The sequence below is a fragment of the Culex quinquefasciatus genome, chromosome 1, assembly GCF_015732765.1.
Source record: "Culex quinquefasciatus strain JHB chromosome 1, VPISU_Cqui_1.0_pri_paternal, whole genome shotgun sequence".
In the NCBI taxonomy this organism is placed as follows: domain Eukaryota; kingdom Metazoa; phylum Arthropoda; class Insecta; order Diptera; family Culicidae; genus Culex; species Culex quinquefasciatus.
Genome location: NC_051861.1, coordinates 117,484,835 through 117,499,165, shown reverse-complemented (window position 1 = coordinate 117,499,165; position 14,331 = coordinate 117,484,835). Strand labels below are relative to the sequence as shown.

Below are 14,331 nucleotides of genomic sequence, written 5' to 3'. Positions count from 1 at the left end.
CACACCTTCTAGTGTCTTACATTGTTTACAAACGTCAAATGGAAATCAGAAAGCACAATTGATCTCAACTAAAGCGCTTTATTGTTCACGGTAAATCAAAACCAAAAGCAAACTCACCAAAAGTCCCCACGAGATCACCGCTCCTCCCGCTCCGGAACACCCTCCGGCCAAGCATGTCTCAATCCAGTCCCGATAGTACGCGACATCGCTGTAGATTCCCGGATACCCGGCCAGTCCGCAACCCTTCCCATGGGAAACGATTCCGGCAAGCTTTCCATCGCACACCAGCGGCCCACCGGAATCACCCTGGCACGCGTCCTTATCGGTCTGTCCGGCGCAGAACATTCCCGGCACAAGATGGCCGTTGTAGCTTCCGGCACTATTGCATTCGGTCGTCGACTGCACGGTTACGTTGACCGCCAGAAGACTGGACGGGGAGACGTTTTGACCCTGTTTTGGGAAGGGTTAGTTTGGGTGATGAGGGGATTGCCAGGGTACTTACAACTATGGTGGTTCCCCAACCGGAAGTTTGACAGGAGGTCGCTGCCGCAGGCTGACTAGTCGCCCGTTCAATCGGCTGCAGCGTCGGATGTCCGTCCGGAATCGGCGCACTGAGCTAAAAGTTACCAAAATGTCAGTATGAATATTTGAGGTTATAATCCGCCACCGCCTACAATCATCAGCGCAATGTCGTTCTCAATGGTCACCGTGCTGAATCGCTCGTGCACGAACACCTTATCAACTCCCACCACAACGGTATTCTCCGTCATCTGCATTCGCTCGACACTTCCGCCGACCACGCGAAACGTACTGGCCGGAAACCGCATCCCGTTTTCCAAATCCACCGCACAGTGCGCGGCCGTCAGGACGGTCCGGTTGTTGATAAGACTCCCCCCGCAGACGTGGCCCCGGCCGAATCCCTGCTCGTCCAAGACCCGGAACCGGATCGAAACCTGGTGCAGGGTGTCGCCCTGTTCCGCCGGGAAGCCGCCGATAATTTTGGGTTCCGTTGCGGAAGCGGCGAGCGCCGCCACTGACAGGAGCAGTAGGCTTTGGTTCCACATGGTTGACACGGTTGGAAGGTTGCACTAGGACTGACGGTTTACGAAGCGGTTCCGTTCCGGGTTGAGTATTTTCAAGTGGTTTCGTGGGATTCACGAGCCACTTCATAGTTTTATTGTTTTAATGATACGCAGTTTCGCAACGGTGGAAAGAACTAAAGGATTTTATGGCATGACGCGTCGCCATTATGGCGACTGACAGCTGGCGCGAACCCAAGGTGACAAAACGAGAAGGTGCGCGATTGTCAACGTGGTAAACAAGCAGGATTGATCGTGTGTTGATAACGGAAAATGGATATCACTTTCACTATCTTTGCGCGAAGGAGGCAACTGCACTCAACCAATCAAACAATGTTTTTATCTTCGTTCCGGAAGCTATCTTTCGATGCAATATTGAAGCAAGTAATCCATCACTCCACTTAATAACTTTAATCACCATCAAATACGCAACTTGACGAAGAAATATGCCAAATAAGCCACTTCCGGCACCGTTTCGCAGGATTCAATTTCGATAGTATGCCACATCGGCGGTAATTCCAGGATACCCATGCTCTCCACAGCACGTTCCATGCGACACAATCCGCGCTAGCAATCCTGCGCAACGGTCCTGCAGAATCTCCCTGACACTAGCCCTGACAGGCATCACGGCCTCCCTGGAACTCCCCGACGCACAGCATGCCCGGCAACTTAGATCCCTCATAGCTATTGGTAGCGTTGTACGGCCTGCAACTCGGTTGAGGTCTGAATGACGCCCTGCAAAATAACTTCCGCGTTACCGACGCGGCTACCAGAAACGTTTCCGGTCCGAAACCTGCCAACCTGAATCATGAGTAGTCAGTAAAATTGTTGCCGAGTTGTCTCTTGATTGGAAATTCCGGAAACCCGAGTGTTATAGTAACGTGTTCGAGATTCTTTTGAATCGCCTAGTAGTAATGCCGACCTTAAGTGATGAGTAGCCAGAAGATCTGTTCTCTAAAAGACATGAAACCAGTTTCTGCAGTGATCTGTCTGAAATCGCCGAGACAACGTTCAATGCAATTTTAGAGTGAACGATACTTCAAAACCCATCCTCATGGTTTTGATTTCATATCTGTCCTGAGACTGATAACGCTCTGAACGTCGTGGAACCCGACGACCGCTTTGCAGTCGAGCTACGAGCGTTGACACGCCTAGGTCACACAACAATTCCAAGCCCGTTAGGAAAGGTCACAACAGATCATGAGAGGAAACCGAGCGGACAAGGTCACGTGGTTCATGGCGGGATCGGGCAAAATGGAGCTGGAAGGCGAACGTCCGCTGTCAAAGTTTTGATCTGCTTCTTTGTTGTTTTGATTTAAAGTGTGATACTTTGACGTTTACTTACCTGTTCTCTATCGCCTTGTATAACCACATTGTTTACAAACGTCAAATGGAAATCAGAAAACACAATAGATCTCAACTAAACCGCTTTATTGTGTATGGTAAACCAAAACAATCAACAAACTCGCCATAAGTCCCCACGAGATCACCATCCCTCCCGCTCCGGAACACTTTCCGGCCAAACATGAATCAATCCAGCCCCGGTAGTACGCCACATCGCTGTAGATTCCCGGAAACCCGTCCAGCCCACAACTCAACCCATGGGACACAACTCCGGCAAGTTTTCCATCACAGACCAGCGGCCCACCGGAATCACCCTGGCACGCGTCCTTATCGGTCTGTCCTGCGCAGAACATTCCCGGCACAACATGGCCGTTGTAGCTTTCGGCCCTGTTACATTCGGTCGTCGACTGCACGGTTACGTTGACCGCCAGAAGGGTGGACGGGGACGCGTTTTGTTCCTGTTTTGGGAAAGGTTAGTTTGGGTGATGAGGGGATTGCCAGGGTACTTACAGCTATGGTGGTTCCCCAACCGGAAGTTTGACAGGAGGTCGCTACCGCAGGCTGACTAGCCACCCGTTCAATCGGCTGCAGCGTCGGATGTCCGTCCGGAACCGGTGTACTGAGCTAAAAGTTACCAAAATGTCAGTAGCGAAAATGAAGGTTATAACTCGCCACCCCCTACAATCATCAGTGCAATGTCATTCTCCATGGTCAGCGTGTCGAACTTCTCGTGCACGAACACGTTGCCAACCCCCACCACAACGGTATTCTCCGTCATTTGCCTCCGCTCGACACTTCCGCCGACCACGCGGAACGTACTGGCCGGAAATCGCATCCCGTTTTTCAAATCCACCGCACAGTGCGCGGCCGTCAGGACGGTCCGGCTGTTGATGAGACTCCCCCCGCATATGTGGCCCCGGCCGAATCCCTGCTCGTCCAAGACCCGGAACCGGATCGAAACCTGGTGCAGGGTGTCGCCCTGTTCCGCCGGGAAGCCGCCGATGATTTTGGGATCCGTTTCGGAAGCGGCGAGCGCCGCCACTGACAGGAGCAGTAGGCTTTGGTTCCACATGGTTGACACGGTTAGAAGGTTGCTATAGGACTGACAGTTTGCGAATCGGTTCCGTTCCGGGTTGAGTGTTTTCAAGTGGTTTCGTGGGATTCACGAGCCACTTCATAGTTTTATTGTTTTAATGATACGCAGTTTCGCAACGGTGGAAAGAACTAAAGGATTTTATGGCATGACGCGTCGCCATTATGGCGACTGACAGCTGGCGCGAACCCAAGGTGACAAAACGAGAAGGTGCGCGATTGTCAACGTGGTAAACAAGCAGGATTGATCGTGTTATGATAACGGAAAATGGATATCACTTTCACTATCTTTGCGCGAAGGAGGCAACTGCACTCAACCAATCAAACAAGGGAGGTCACGTGGAATCGTTACTGTCGTTCCGGAAGCTATCTTTCGATGCAATATTGAAGCAAGGGGAGTTCTTAAGTAATCCATCACTTCACTTTATTACCCTAATCACCATCGATCACGCAACTTGACGAAGAAATATGCCAAAACACTCATCACTAAACTAACAACGGGCATCCGGAAGCCACTTCCAGCACCGTTCCGTAGGATCCAATCCCGATAGTACGCCACATCGGCATAGATTCCAGGATACCCAGGCTCTCCACAGCCCGTTCCATACGACACAATCCCCGCTAACAATCCTGCGCAAACCAGCGGTCCTCCGGAATCTCCCTGACAGGCATCGCGACCTCCCTGGAACTCTCCGACGCACAGCATTCCCGGCAGCAGAGTTCCCTTATAGCTATTGGTAGCGTTGCACATCGCTATCTGCTGGACGGTAACGTTGACGGCCCGCAGCTCGATGGTGGTCTGACTGACGCCCTGCAATGAACATCAACGTTACCAACGCGGCTACCAAAAAAAGTTTCCGGGGCACTTACGTATTGGGTCGTTCCCCAGCCACTCGTCTGGCAGGAACTCAACGTGTTCGGACTAACCGAGGCCATGGGAATGGTTCGCAGCGCAGGATGCGTCGCCGGAACCGGTTCGTCAAGCTACAACAAATCAACCCCGTTGAAAAGGCTAACAAACAAACAGACCACAAAAAAAACTCACAATCAACAGCCCAACATCGTTGTCCAAGTTGTTCGGATTGAACCGCTCGTGCACCACGACGCGGCTCACCTTCCGCACCACGGTATCCTCCGTCTGCACGGTCCGGCTAGTGCCGCCACCAACCACCCGGAAGAACGTCGCCGGGCGCTTCTTATCCCGCTCGTCCACCAAGCAGTGCGCCGCCGTCAGCACGGTCCGATTGTTCACCAAACTACCCCCGCAAAAGTGTCCACTGCCGAAGCGGCCCTCATCCGTCGAGCGGTGCCGAATCGAGACCTGATGCCGGGTGGAAGCCGCCAGCGCCGGAAAGCCACCAACGATCCGCGACTCCGTGTCAACGTCCAGAGGGCTCGCTACCGCGAGCGCTACCAGCGCGAGAAAGCACGCTACCGTTCGATACATGGCACCGACTGTTACGTTCCGGGACCGGGAATTGACTGCGAAGCAGGAGTCCTCGAGCGGTCGAAGACTCGTTATCGAAGCCCCGAAAAATTTCGATTGATAACAAATACCACCAAAAAGGTTCGGAAAATTGATGAGTTTGGTCGTTTGGTTACCACCGTGTAGTGTGTTGGGTCAATCTACCATGATCAACGCCACGGAGTACGGTTATCTTATCTCGCAAGGTGTTGGAGCGCGAAGAGTTTTGCGACAGAATATGAGTCACGTTTGGCGGTTGTGCTAAGTGAGGTTTAGTCGATGGGGGTATTGATTGAGTGATTTGTGTGTGTTTATTGAGGGAAAGATTAAGATTACGTTCTTTTGCAGGGTACTGTTTCAAAGTGCTTTTTCGGTGATTCCCATAGTCAGTACCTGACTCTTCAGCGTCGGCTACAACTCGGGCGTTCTCAACGTTGTCTTCAGAGTCTGGTTCTGGAGGCATGCTCAGTTCCTTAAACAGTCCTTGGATGCTTTTTATAACCCCCAGAAAACCGAGGAATCCAGTTTTATTTTTAGAGCTCAAAACCGGGGTACCGTCGCCAGCTTGATTTTGCAAATGAAATCTTCCGCGTTTTTAAAAGCAACATCAAAGTTGACAAAATTGGCTCGGCATAGCTTTTTCTTTTGCTTTAAGTATCACTGCCTGCACTGCTTGTTCATTAACCCGTTGGTCTCCGTCAACGTGTTCGTACCACCATCGCACAATCGATCTCGAATGCGATAACTTGTTTGCCAACGCATTCGTCAAACGTATTCGTATGCCCTTGGCGAATAAAAATGCAGCGTGGTTGCAAATGCCTGTAGTACTGGGCTGTACGGCTAACGCGTCTTGTGTAGGGCCAGGACTCTGAACAATTCGTTGTCGGAAGCAAAACTCTGAAATTTGAAAAGATTAAGTATTTAAAATCTTTTTACTCGCCACAAAATTGCTCCTTCAGCCGAGAGCGCTTATTTTGGGCCCACAGAGCTCGAATCTGTTTTCTGTATCGAATTATCTGCGACTTCATTTTGGGCACACAGCTTCAACAATAACAGACCCATCGGTAATTTTCGGCTCCGGCTGGTAGTAACGGACCAAGTTCTCTGGGGTTTGGCCCACTCCCGATGTCGAACGACTTTTGTCCTTGTGTAGAATTCGATCCTTTTTGGACTCATGGACTCATAAAAACAGTCCATCGGTCCGAACAAATCTGAACTTTATCGATATCTGTGTTCGCAAAGCCGTCTCCAGCCCGCTTCGCGATGGCATTTATCCATAGTCTCCGGCGGATAGGGTCCTTTGGGAACTTATGTTTTGAGATCCGTCCCGTGGTCGTAGTCGTTTTCACAGTATAAAATTACGCACTTCATTTTTCTAAGATCGCGCACTTTGTTTATTTTCAAATGTTGACAGCAAACGCGTTTTTAATCTTCTTTGTTGCCTTCATGTTCGCGTTGAACATTAGCTGATGCACGAAGTGATCTGTTTACCTTATTTGGTACCCTCCGCAAACGTCAAACCGTACAAAATTGCTGCCGGATCTTTTCCGGGGTCCGGGAAAAAGGGAGCGTTCTTTTATTACGTAACGCAAAAAATCTGATTTCTAGACCCCCTCCCCTCTCCCCTCGTAACAAAATTTCCATACAAATTTTATAAATTTTGTATGGAGCGTAACACGTAGGGACCTACATAGGGAAATGAAATGTTCTGGGAGAAATTTCAAAAACTCAAAGTCATGCAAATTTAAGGTTGAAAAACTTGTAGTTTTTCTTTGGTGCTGGCACCTTTCTTGTACCGAACAAGCACAAACATAACAAAAACTATCAGATTATTATCAACAACTGTTTTACAATACTTTTGATTGTTATAAGTCTCGTTTTTTTGCCAAAATGATTTTAAATTGATTCCGACCTTGTTCTTACATGACCTTGTTGCTCGATTGGAACCCCGATTTGACAGTTCGATTGGAACCCTGAGAGTGACATTTCGCCTCTCCATATAGGCTCTCTAGTAACACGGCCTCCAAACTGCGTTACGTAATAAAAGAACGCTCCCAAAGATCTGGCAGCAATTTGTAAAATAGTTGCAGCTGTCAAAATGCTTGTGCGCTAGGGTGGTCCAAATCCGGGCTTTCTCAAGGCTAACCCCTGAAATCATAGATTGACCCATCACTATAGGCTGAGTTACAAATTTGAGCTCATTCTGACCACGGGAACCCCTCTCTCTAATCGCTTGAAGTTTGTATGGGAAATCATCAAAATGTATGGAGAAAAGCAACTGTTCCAGGTTTTTACCTGTGGAGGGCGCAATAGTCGTCCAATCTCTATCAATTCTTAGATGTAGAACCTTCTTTAAATTTTGAACAACTTTTCCGAAGAAACAATATTTTTAGATTTTTTTGCTGAAAAGTTATTAGCTTCCAGGCCATACAAACTTTAAGCGATTAGAGAGAGGGGTTCCTGTGGTCAGAATGAGCTCAAATTTGGAATTTAGCCTAGTGATGGGTCAATCTATAATTTCAAGGGGTTAGCCCTGAGAAAGCTTGGATTTGGACCACCCGATTGTGCGCCCTTTTTAAAATTTTGCTCCAGATTTATGGTTTCTAAGATATCTATGGATTTTTAAATCAATTTAAAAAAATAACTACCCGGCCCTTCTTGACAGAAAAGGTCCTACTTGACAGCTCGTTCCAAGAGGTCTATCCAAGCGTTACCGAAGTTAGCGCTTGTAACGGACCGTTACTACCGATAACCAGAAAACCAAAAAAATACCAGAGTCAAGACGCCAGAAAGAAACTCGCGACAGATCTGTTAGCGGGAACTGTGTCCCTGGCTAAGAGAAACACCCGAGACAACACCGTTTCTTCCGGCAGCTGCTACCCGAAATCAACAACACGCAGAAAAATCAAGCTGGTTTAAATCAAAAAAATATTTTGTTGTTTTATCTTGAGGATTTTTTGTTGAAATAACCCTCAAAACCGATCGAAACAACTCAAAATCTTGAGTTGAAATTACGTGATGTAATTTGTCAAACTCTTTTGGAAACAACAACAATTTTTTTGATTTGATTCAACCCACAACGGCGTAGAATCAACTTAAATGTGTGTTTTTGATTCAAATCTAAATTGTTGTGATTTGCACGTGCCCGCTATCTGTCAAAAAGTTAAATTTTTCTCAGTTTGCTGTTCGTTTTTTGTTCGTTCCGTACGACGAGGCTGCACTTACGGATCCGTAGTTTGTTCATTTGCCTCGAGCGAATCGCGAAATTTGAAAAGGTAGATTCAGGGTGATTTCAAAACCACCCAAAACCAGGTCGACTTAACACGGACAATTGAAATGCCGATGCTGCCGCCACCAGAAGTTCTTCAGCGTGTCGCTTGCAAGACGGAGAACCAACCCAGTTTAGCAGATTTATCGGGACATTTTTGGTAAGCGCCTTAGGATTCTACATACAATTTTCTTTTCTTACGTTTTTCCCACCGTTGCAGACCTCTGCGGAAAACAGCATAACTACGATCTGAAACTAGTGCCAACATGGCCGCTCAACGCGGGGAGGCAACTTTGCAAACTTGTCGGTTCAATCAGAGGCGACAGTGTCAACGACGACGGGGAAATGGATCACGGGCCAAATTTGCTGCAACATTTGATGGAACAGATGGACATTATTTGTAATTTTCAATAAAATTTAAATATCAATAAAACTACAATTTTTATTTCAATTCAACATTTTATTGATTCAATTCAAGGACCATAACCTTAATTTGAAAAATATCTCTAGTTGTTTCAACAACAAAACCGACGTTGATTCAACAAAATTTTGATTTGAAAGTGGCTTCTGTCAAATTTTGATCAACAAAAATGAGGGTAGGTTCAACAAAAAAACTGCTTTGAAACAACCAAATGTCTCGATCTGAAATAATAAAATTAGAGAGTTGATTCAATACAAAAAATTTGTTGATTATATTCAACAAAATATTTTGTTAAATCAAACCTCATACAGGCTGATTCTACAAAATATTTTTCTGCGTGAAGTTCTGTGACGTGTTTTTCCCACGCACCTTTTCCACTGCTACGGCCAGCGAATGTTGCCACGGACGGTTCCGGCTGGCGGTTAGCAGGAAGTAGAGGTTCTTTCACGAGCTTCTTTCTGCCTTGCTGTCTCGGTTTTATTTCTGGCACTATGGTCACACGGACTTGTTTCCGGCCAGCGGATCTGTCTCGGGTTGTTTCGATTATATTCTGGGCAGCAGCAGAAAATGTTTGTTGTGTGCGGAATGGGAGCAAAAATATGTGACGCCATCTTGGTGAAAATTTTTGACAGGAGTTCAAGAATGACGTGACGTGAGCGTGCGTTACAAAATGGGTTTGACAGTACCCCCGTACCGTTACAAGTGTTACCTTCGGTATTCGTCCATGTTGTTAAAAACCTGGATACTTTGGCAAAGCTTGCTTCGCTTTAGGCTTCGCTACAGTTTCCTATGCAGATAGGACCTTTTGAAAATATAATCTAGAATGGTAAAACCAGTTCGTACTCTATTGCCTAAAGTTATTTGCAAAATTTCCAATCTCTTAATTCTCTAAATTTTAGTTTCTAACTAAAATATGACTCTAAAACTGTATAACGGAATTTAATTTATTTATCATTTTTTTAATTAAAGAGTCCATCAAAAGCAAACGAAACAGAATTCGTATACGATGCGAATTGAATTCGGTTTTAGAATTCGAATTGAATTGGCTGGGGAACAGCAGAATCAAATTGGCCCTTTGCAAACTTCAGCAGCTTTTTCGAACATTCAAGCGTGAGATTTTTTCGAACTTCGAAAAAGCTCTGCGCGCACAGCAAAATTCAAAACAAAGCAGACCGCGCCGCCCAACTGTCAAAACAAGCCCAGCCAGCAGCCAAAAAGCTAAAAAAAAATTGAAACGGATTTTTTTCTCCAATTTTGAACAAAATTGACGATTTAGCAAAGTGAACGCTAAAAATTCCTACTAAATTTAGTGCGAAGAGAAGTGACTAAACGTGAAGTGGATTGAGTTAAGTTAGTTTGTTGTGTTTGGAGGATGGATTTCGACTGGGACAACATCAGCGTCGGCGAGCCCGGCCTCAACACTTCGGGCAGTTTTTTCTGTAAATAATAATCGTGCTAAAAAGAAGCAGAATATCCTTTTGATTGTGAATTTTAATTGTTTAAAACTCTCTTTAGTCAGAAACGTCAAGATGGAGCGGCAACAGCTGGAGGACGAGGACGACGACGACGGAGTGATTAGCTGCCAGTCCTCCGAGCCCAATCCGTCGGTGGCAGCTGGTCCGTCGAAATCCCGCGCTAAGCTGGACCAGGCCAAGATCCAGCAGCAGGAGGCGTGCAACCGTGCCTACAAGTACGCCCAGGTCTACGAGAAGCACCGGAAGGCACTGCGGGAAAAGGAGGAACGCCAGCTGCAGGAGATGAAAAAGTTCCAGGCCCGGCCGGCACCGAACTTTACCCGCAAGGAGCCGAAGGACACCGCCCAGGGTTATGGCAAAAAGGAAAACGTTGAACCCAAATTCACCATCCCCGTAACTCCCAAGCAGATGAAGCCGGAACGGCTGAAAAAGGCCGCCGACCAGTCCAAGAAGCTCCAGGACCGCACCAAACCCGCCGAACCGTCCAAGGAGTTCAAGGCGCACGACGCCCGGGTGCTAAAGGAAGCGCCCTTCCAGCCGGTCCTCGCCAAAACCGTCGTCAAGCAGGATCCGTTCAATCTGCGCATGTCCGCCAGGCTCGCGGAACGACGCCAGTTTGACGAGCAACTGCAGCGGGCCAAGGAGGAGAAGGCACGCCGCGACGCGGAGGAAAAACGGCTGGCCGAGGAGCGGGAGCTCAAGTTGCTGCGCAAGCAGAAGGAGTTCAAGGCCAATCCGAACCCGTTTAAGTGAGTTTTTTTTTTGTAGATTTCTTTTGTGTGAGTTTTTAAGCGTTCTCAAGTTTTCTGCGAAAAGGGAGTTTATTCTCCAATGGTAGAGTATTAGCGACTCCAACTTTGAGAACTTTTTCTTTTTTTTTTGCCTCAGTAATCGATAGTCAACCCACTTTTTTTAATCCAATAAGTTAAGGTTCGGATTTCGGTGCGATTAGTCGGTCCCTATGTATATTTAGTATAACAAACAAATAAAATGTAGGCTAACTAACAAACTTCAAATTTGATTGATTGCTACTGAAAGAAAGTCCTATTCACAATGTTATCCGCAGATTCACGAATCTGGTCGAGCTGTCCTACTGTTCCTGTGACGAGTCCCAAAGCTTTCCAATAATTCATGGGCTGACCTGAAGGTTGTCGGATTGTTCAAGGTTGTAAAAAAAAAAAAATCTCAAGAATAAATTTTGGCTGGGCGAAATCATTTCTTTTGTACAAAGTGCTAAATCGGAGAAACTTCGTAGAAAGAATTTGGGATTAGTAAAACAAGTTCACCGTTTCGATCAAAATAATATTGAAAAGTATGATTTATTAATACAAAATGTTGAATTGTTCAACTTTATAGCACCCATTTGAGAGCTGAAAAGAATAACTTTTTAGACATTTTTTCCTTTTGATTCTATTATTAATTTTATCCTATTTTTTTGATGAAGAAAAGTAGAGAATAACAAGAAAAAAAACTAGTTTCACAATGGAGCTGCAAAAAAATAATTTCGATTTTTCACCGTTTTGAAAAATTCTGATTTTTTGATAAAATACAAAAGATGGCACTTTATAGTTTTTAGCCGGTGGCTTGTTCAACTGGCCAAAATCATCAAACTTACCAAAATGACCAAAATAATCAAAATGGTTAAAATGCCCAAAAGACCAAAATCACGAAATTGACTAAAATGATCGAAATGACCAAAATGCAAAAAAAAAAACTTAAGTGAACAAAACTATCAAACTGACTAAAATTACCAAACTGATTTAAATTACCAAAATTACCAATATGACTTATATGTACATAAATATAATTACAAATTAAAAATTACTAAAATTACCAAATTGACAAAAATTACCGAAATGGCTGAAAAAAAATCCAAATTAACCAAAATTACCAGAATGGATTCTATTCCATTTCCCCAGAATGAAATATTTGGACTCAGTCGCCAGCCAGCGACAAGTTAAGCTAAGACGTGTTTTGCTCGTGTTGTCATCTCGCGTGCTTGGAAGTTTTTGACAGATGGACTGCCGTTCTACGCATAATTGTCCCATGTCAGTTTTGGGCGATTTTGACTTTATGACATTTTTAAGTTTAGTTTGATGTGTACTTTAAGAAAAACACATAAAATCTGGTACTTTGTTCGAAAACTCATGAAAAACAACACCAAGTCTGTTTGTCCCATCGTGAAACTTCTACGCATAATTGTCCCACCAAGTATTTTCTTACACGGAATCATTAGTTTTACTAAGTATTATGTCTTGTTTACCTTTTGTATAGCAAGAGAATCACAAAAAAGGGTGATCAACTGCTAACTGGGGCGATTAGGGACACATAGGGCGAGTATAGACCCACGGGACAATTATGCGTAGAAACACAGAAAACGGTCGAAAAATTTCAATCGCGTTTTTCTCAGTTGCACTTTTTCGAACATGGGACAATTATGCGTATAACGGCAGTGGAGGTGGAGGAATCCTCCGAGGAGGAAGATTTTCGTCCCGGCCGCGGGAATCGGAAGCGGAAGAAGTCCAGCGAGGTCACTGGAATCGGCATCGAAGGAGAAAAAGTTGAGAAGACCCTGCTCAACAACAACAAGTTCAGCCCGCTAGCGGATAACAAAAACAACAACAATGCCAGCCCAGCAGGAGGAGGGGACGCCCCGGCGGTTCCACCACCCGGCCAGTCGGCAGGTAAACAAAAGCAACCACCTTTGGTGGTGAAGAACACCACGGATTTTTACAAGCCCATGGCGATAGTGGAACGTTGTAAATATGGTTTCAAACCGATTTACAAACTAACCCGATTTGGAACCAAGGTGACCTGCTTCTCTGTCAAAGATTTTGACAAGTTGCAAGAGCTACTCAAGAAGAAGAAAGTGGAATTCTACACCCACGATCGGCGGAGCGAACGAAATCATCGGGTGGTTCTTCGTGGTTTTCCTGATGAACTGAAACCGGACGAGGTCAAGTATCTTCTGAAGAGGGATCTCAAGCTGGACGCGCTGGAGGTGCATGCCATCAAGCGGAGGGAAAAGTCCACCGTGGACGAAATTCCGTACATTGTGGTCTTCCCCAAGGGATACACCAATCTGAAGAAGCTCTCTGCAATCTCTCTGCAATGAAGGTTGTGGCAAGCACTATCATCCGGTGGGAGGCCTACCGGAACAAGCGGCCGAACGTGACTCAGTGCAGGAACTGCTTGCAGCTGGGTCATGGAACCAGGAACTGTCACCTGAAAGGCAGGTGCAACAACTGTGGGGGTCCCCACAAGACGGACGAGTGCAAAGTCCAAGAAGCCGAGCCGAAGCGGTGTGCCAACTGCTCTGGAGCCCACGAAGCCACGGACCGCAGCTGCCCTAAGCGTGCGGACTTCATCCGGAGGCGCCAGCAGGCGTCAAAACCGAAACCGCCGGCAAGGAAGGCGGAGAAGCAGAGTCCAGCAGTTCCGGCGTTTACGCCGGCGGAGTTCCCTCCGCTGCCGGGCGCAGTTCCGGACGGAAAATCCAAGGATCGCCCTCGTCCCGCAGGAAGCAGCCAAGGTGGCCCCCGAGACGGTGGAGCCACGGAGAAGGAAGCCGGGGAGGTACTCTACAGTTCGGCTGAGCTGTGGGGCATTTTCTCCGAGTACATCGGCAGGTTCAAGACCTGCAAGACCCGCTTGGACCAAGTAACCCTCGTCAGTTACATGATCTCCAAGTATGGAATTTGAGGAGTTTTTTTTTTTGTTATTATATTTTGTTTTACTGATCCTCGGTCCCAACCTGGTCACAGCACCTAAAAGGACCTAATAAAAATAAGTTAAGAAAAAAAAAAGACTGAAATATTTGCAATTACTTAACTAATTTTGTTTAATATTTAACTTTAACATATTTACATAACAACTACATATTGCCAAACTTAAGTTGGCCGATCCCAAATATTTTCAAAACGTTTAAGCAATGCAGGGTTGTTACGGAAAATTCGAAAAAAAACCGCGCAATATGAAAAAATGTGACAAACATACAAGAGAGTTTCACAATAACTCTTTTTTTATGAAAAAAAAATAATACAAAAAGTGTTTGACAAAAGAAAAGAAACCCGTTTTTGTTAAAAAGCTCCGTCAGAAGGAACGCAAAAAAATGCTAAAGATAGGAGGCAAAAAAAAAATCAAGAAACTTCAAAATTTCTATGGAAATTTAAAAGTGCAATCAGCTT

General features: G+C 45.9%; 3 protein-coding genes across 3 annotated transcripts; 1 reads left to right on the top strand and 2 right to left on the bottom strand.

Annotated features, from left to right (window-relative positions):
• Positions 1 to 58: 58 nt before the first annotated feature.
• LOC6048181 (transmembrane protease serine 9) lies at positions 59 to 5,042 on the bottom strand. The gene is made up of 9 exons (XM_001865103.2): positions 4,561 to 5,042; positions 4,386 to 4,499; positions 3,955 to 4,326; positions 3,106 to 3,525; positions 2,934 to 3,047; positions 2,549 to 2,881; positions 675 to 1,088; positions 503 to 616; positions 59 to 450 (listed from the first exon to the last, which is right to left on the bottom strand). The coding sequence occupies exons 1-9, from the start codon at positions 4,960 to 4,962 to the stop codon at positions 79 to 81; spliced, it is 2,655 nt and encodes an 884-aa protein (XP_001865138.2). The 5' UTR covers positions 4,963 to 5,042; the 3' UTR covers positions 59 to 78.
• LOC6048182 (trypsin alpha-3) lies at positions 2,492 to 3,534 on the bottom strand. Its single transcript, XM_001865104.2, has 3 exons — positions 3,106 to 3,534; positions 2,934 to 3,047; positions 2,492 to 2,881 (listed from the first exon to the last, which is right to left on the bottom strand). The coding sequence occupies exons 1-3, from the start codon at positions 3,493 to 3,495 to the stop codon at positions 2,510 to 2,512; spliced, it is 876 nt and encodes a 291-aa protein (XP_001865139.2). The 5' UTR covers positions 3,496 to 3,534; the 3' UTR covers positions 2,492 to 2,509.
• Positions 5,043 to 9,845: 4,803 nt separating the features above from the next.
• Positions 9,846 to 11,153, top strand: LOC6048184. The gene is made up of 2 exons (XM_038249621.1): positions 9,846 to 10,108; positions 10,185 to 11,153. The coding sequence occupies exons 1-2, from the start codon at positions 10,042 to 10,044 to the stop codon at positions 10,895 to 10,897; spliced, it is 780 nt and encodes a 259-aa protein (XP_038105549.1). The 5' UTR covers positions 9,846 to 10,041; the 3' UTR covers positions 10,898 to 11,153.
• Positions 11,154 to 14,331: the final 3,178 nt, after the last annotated feature.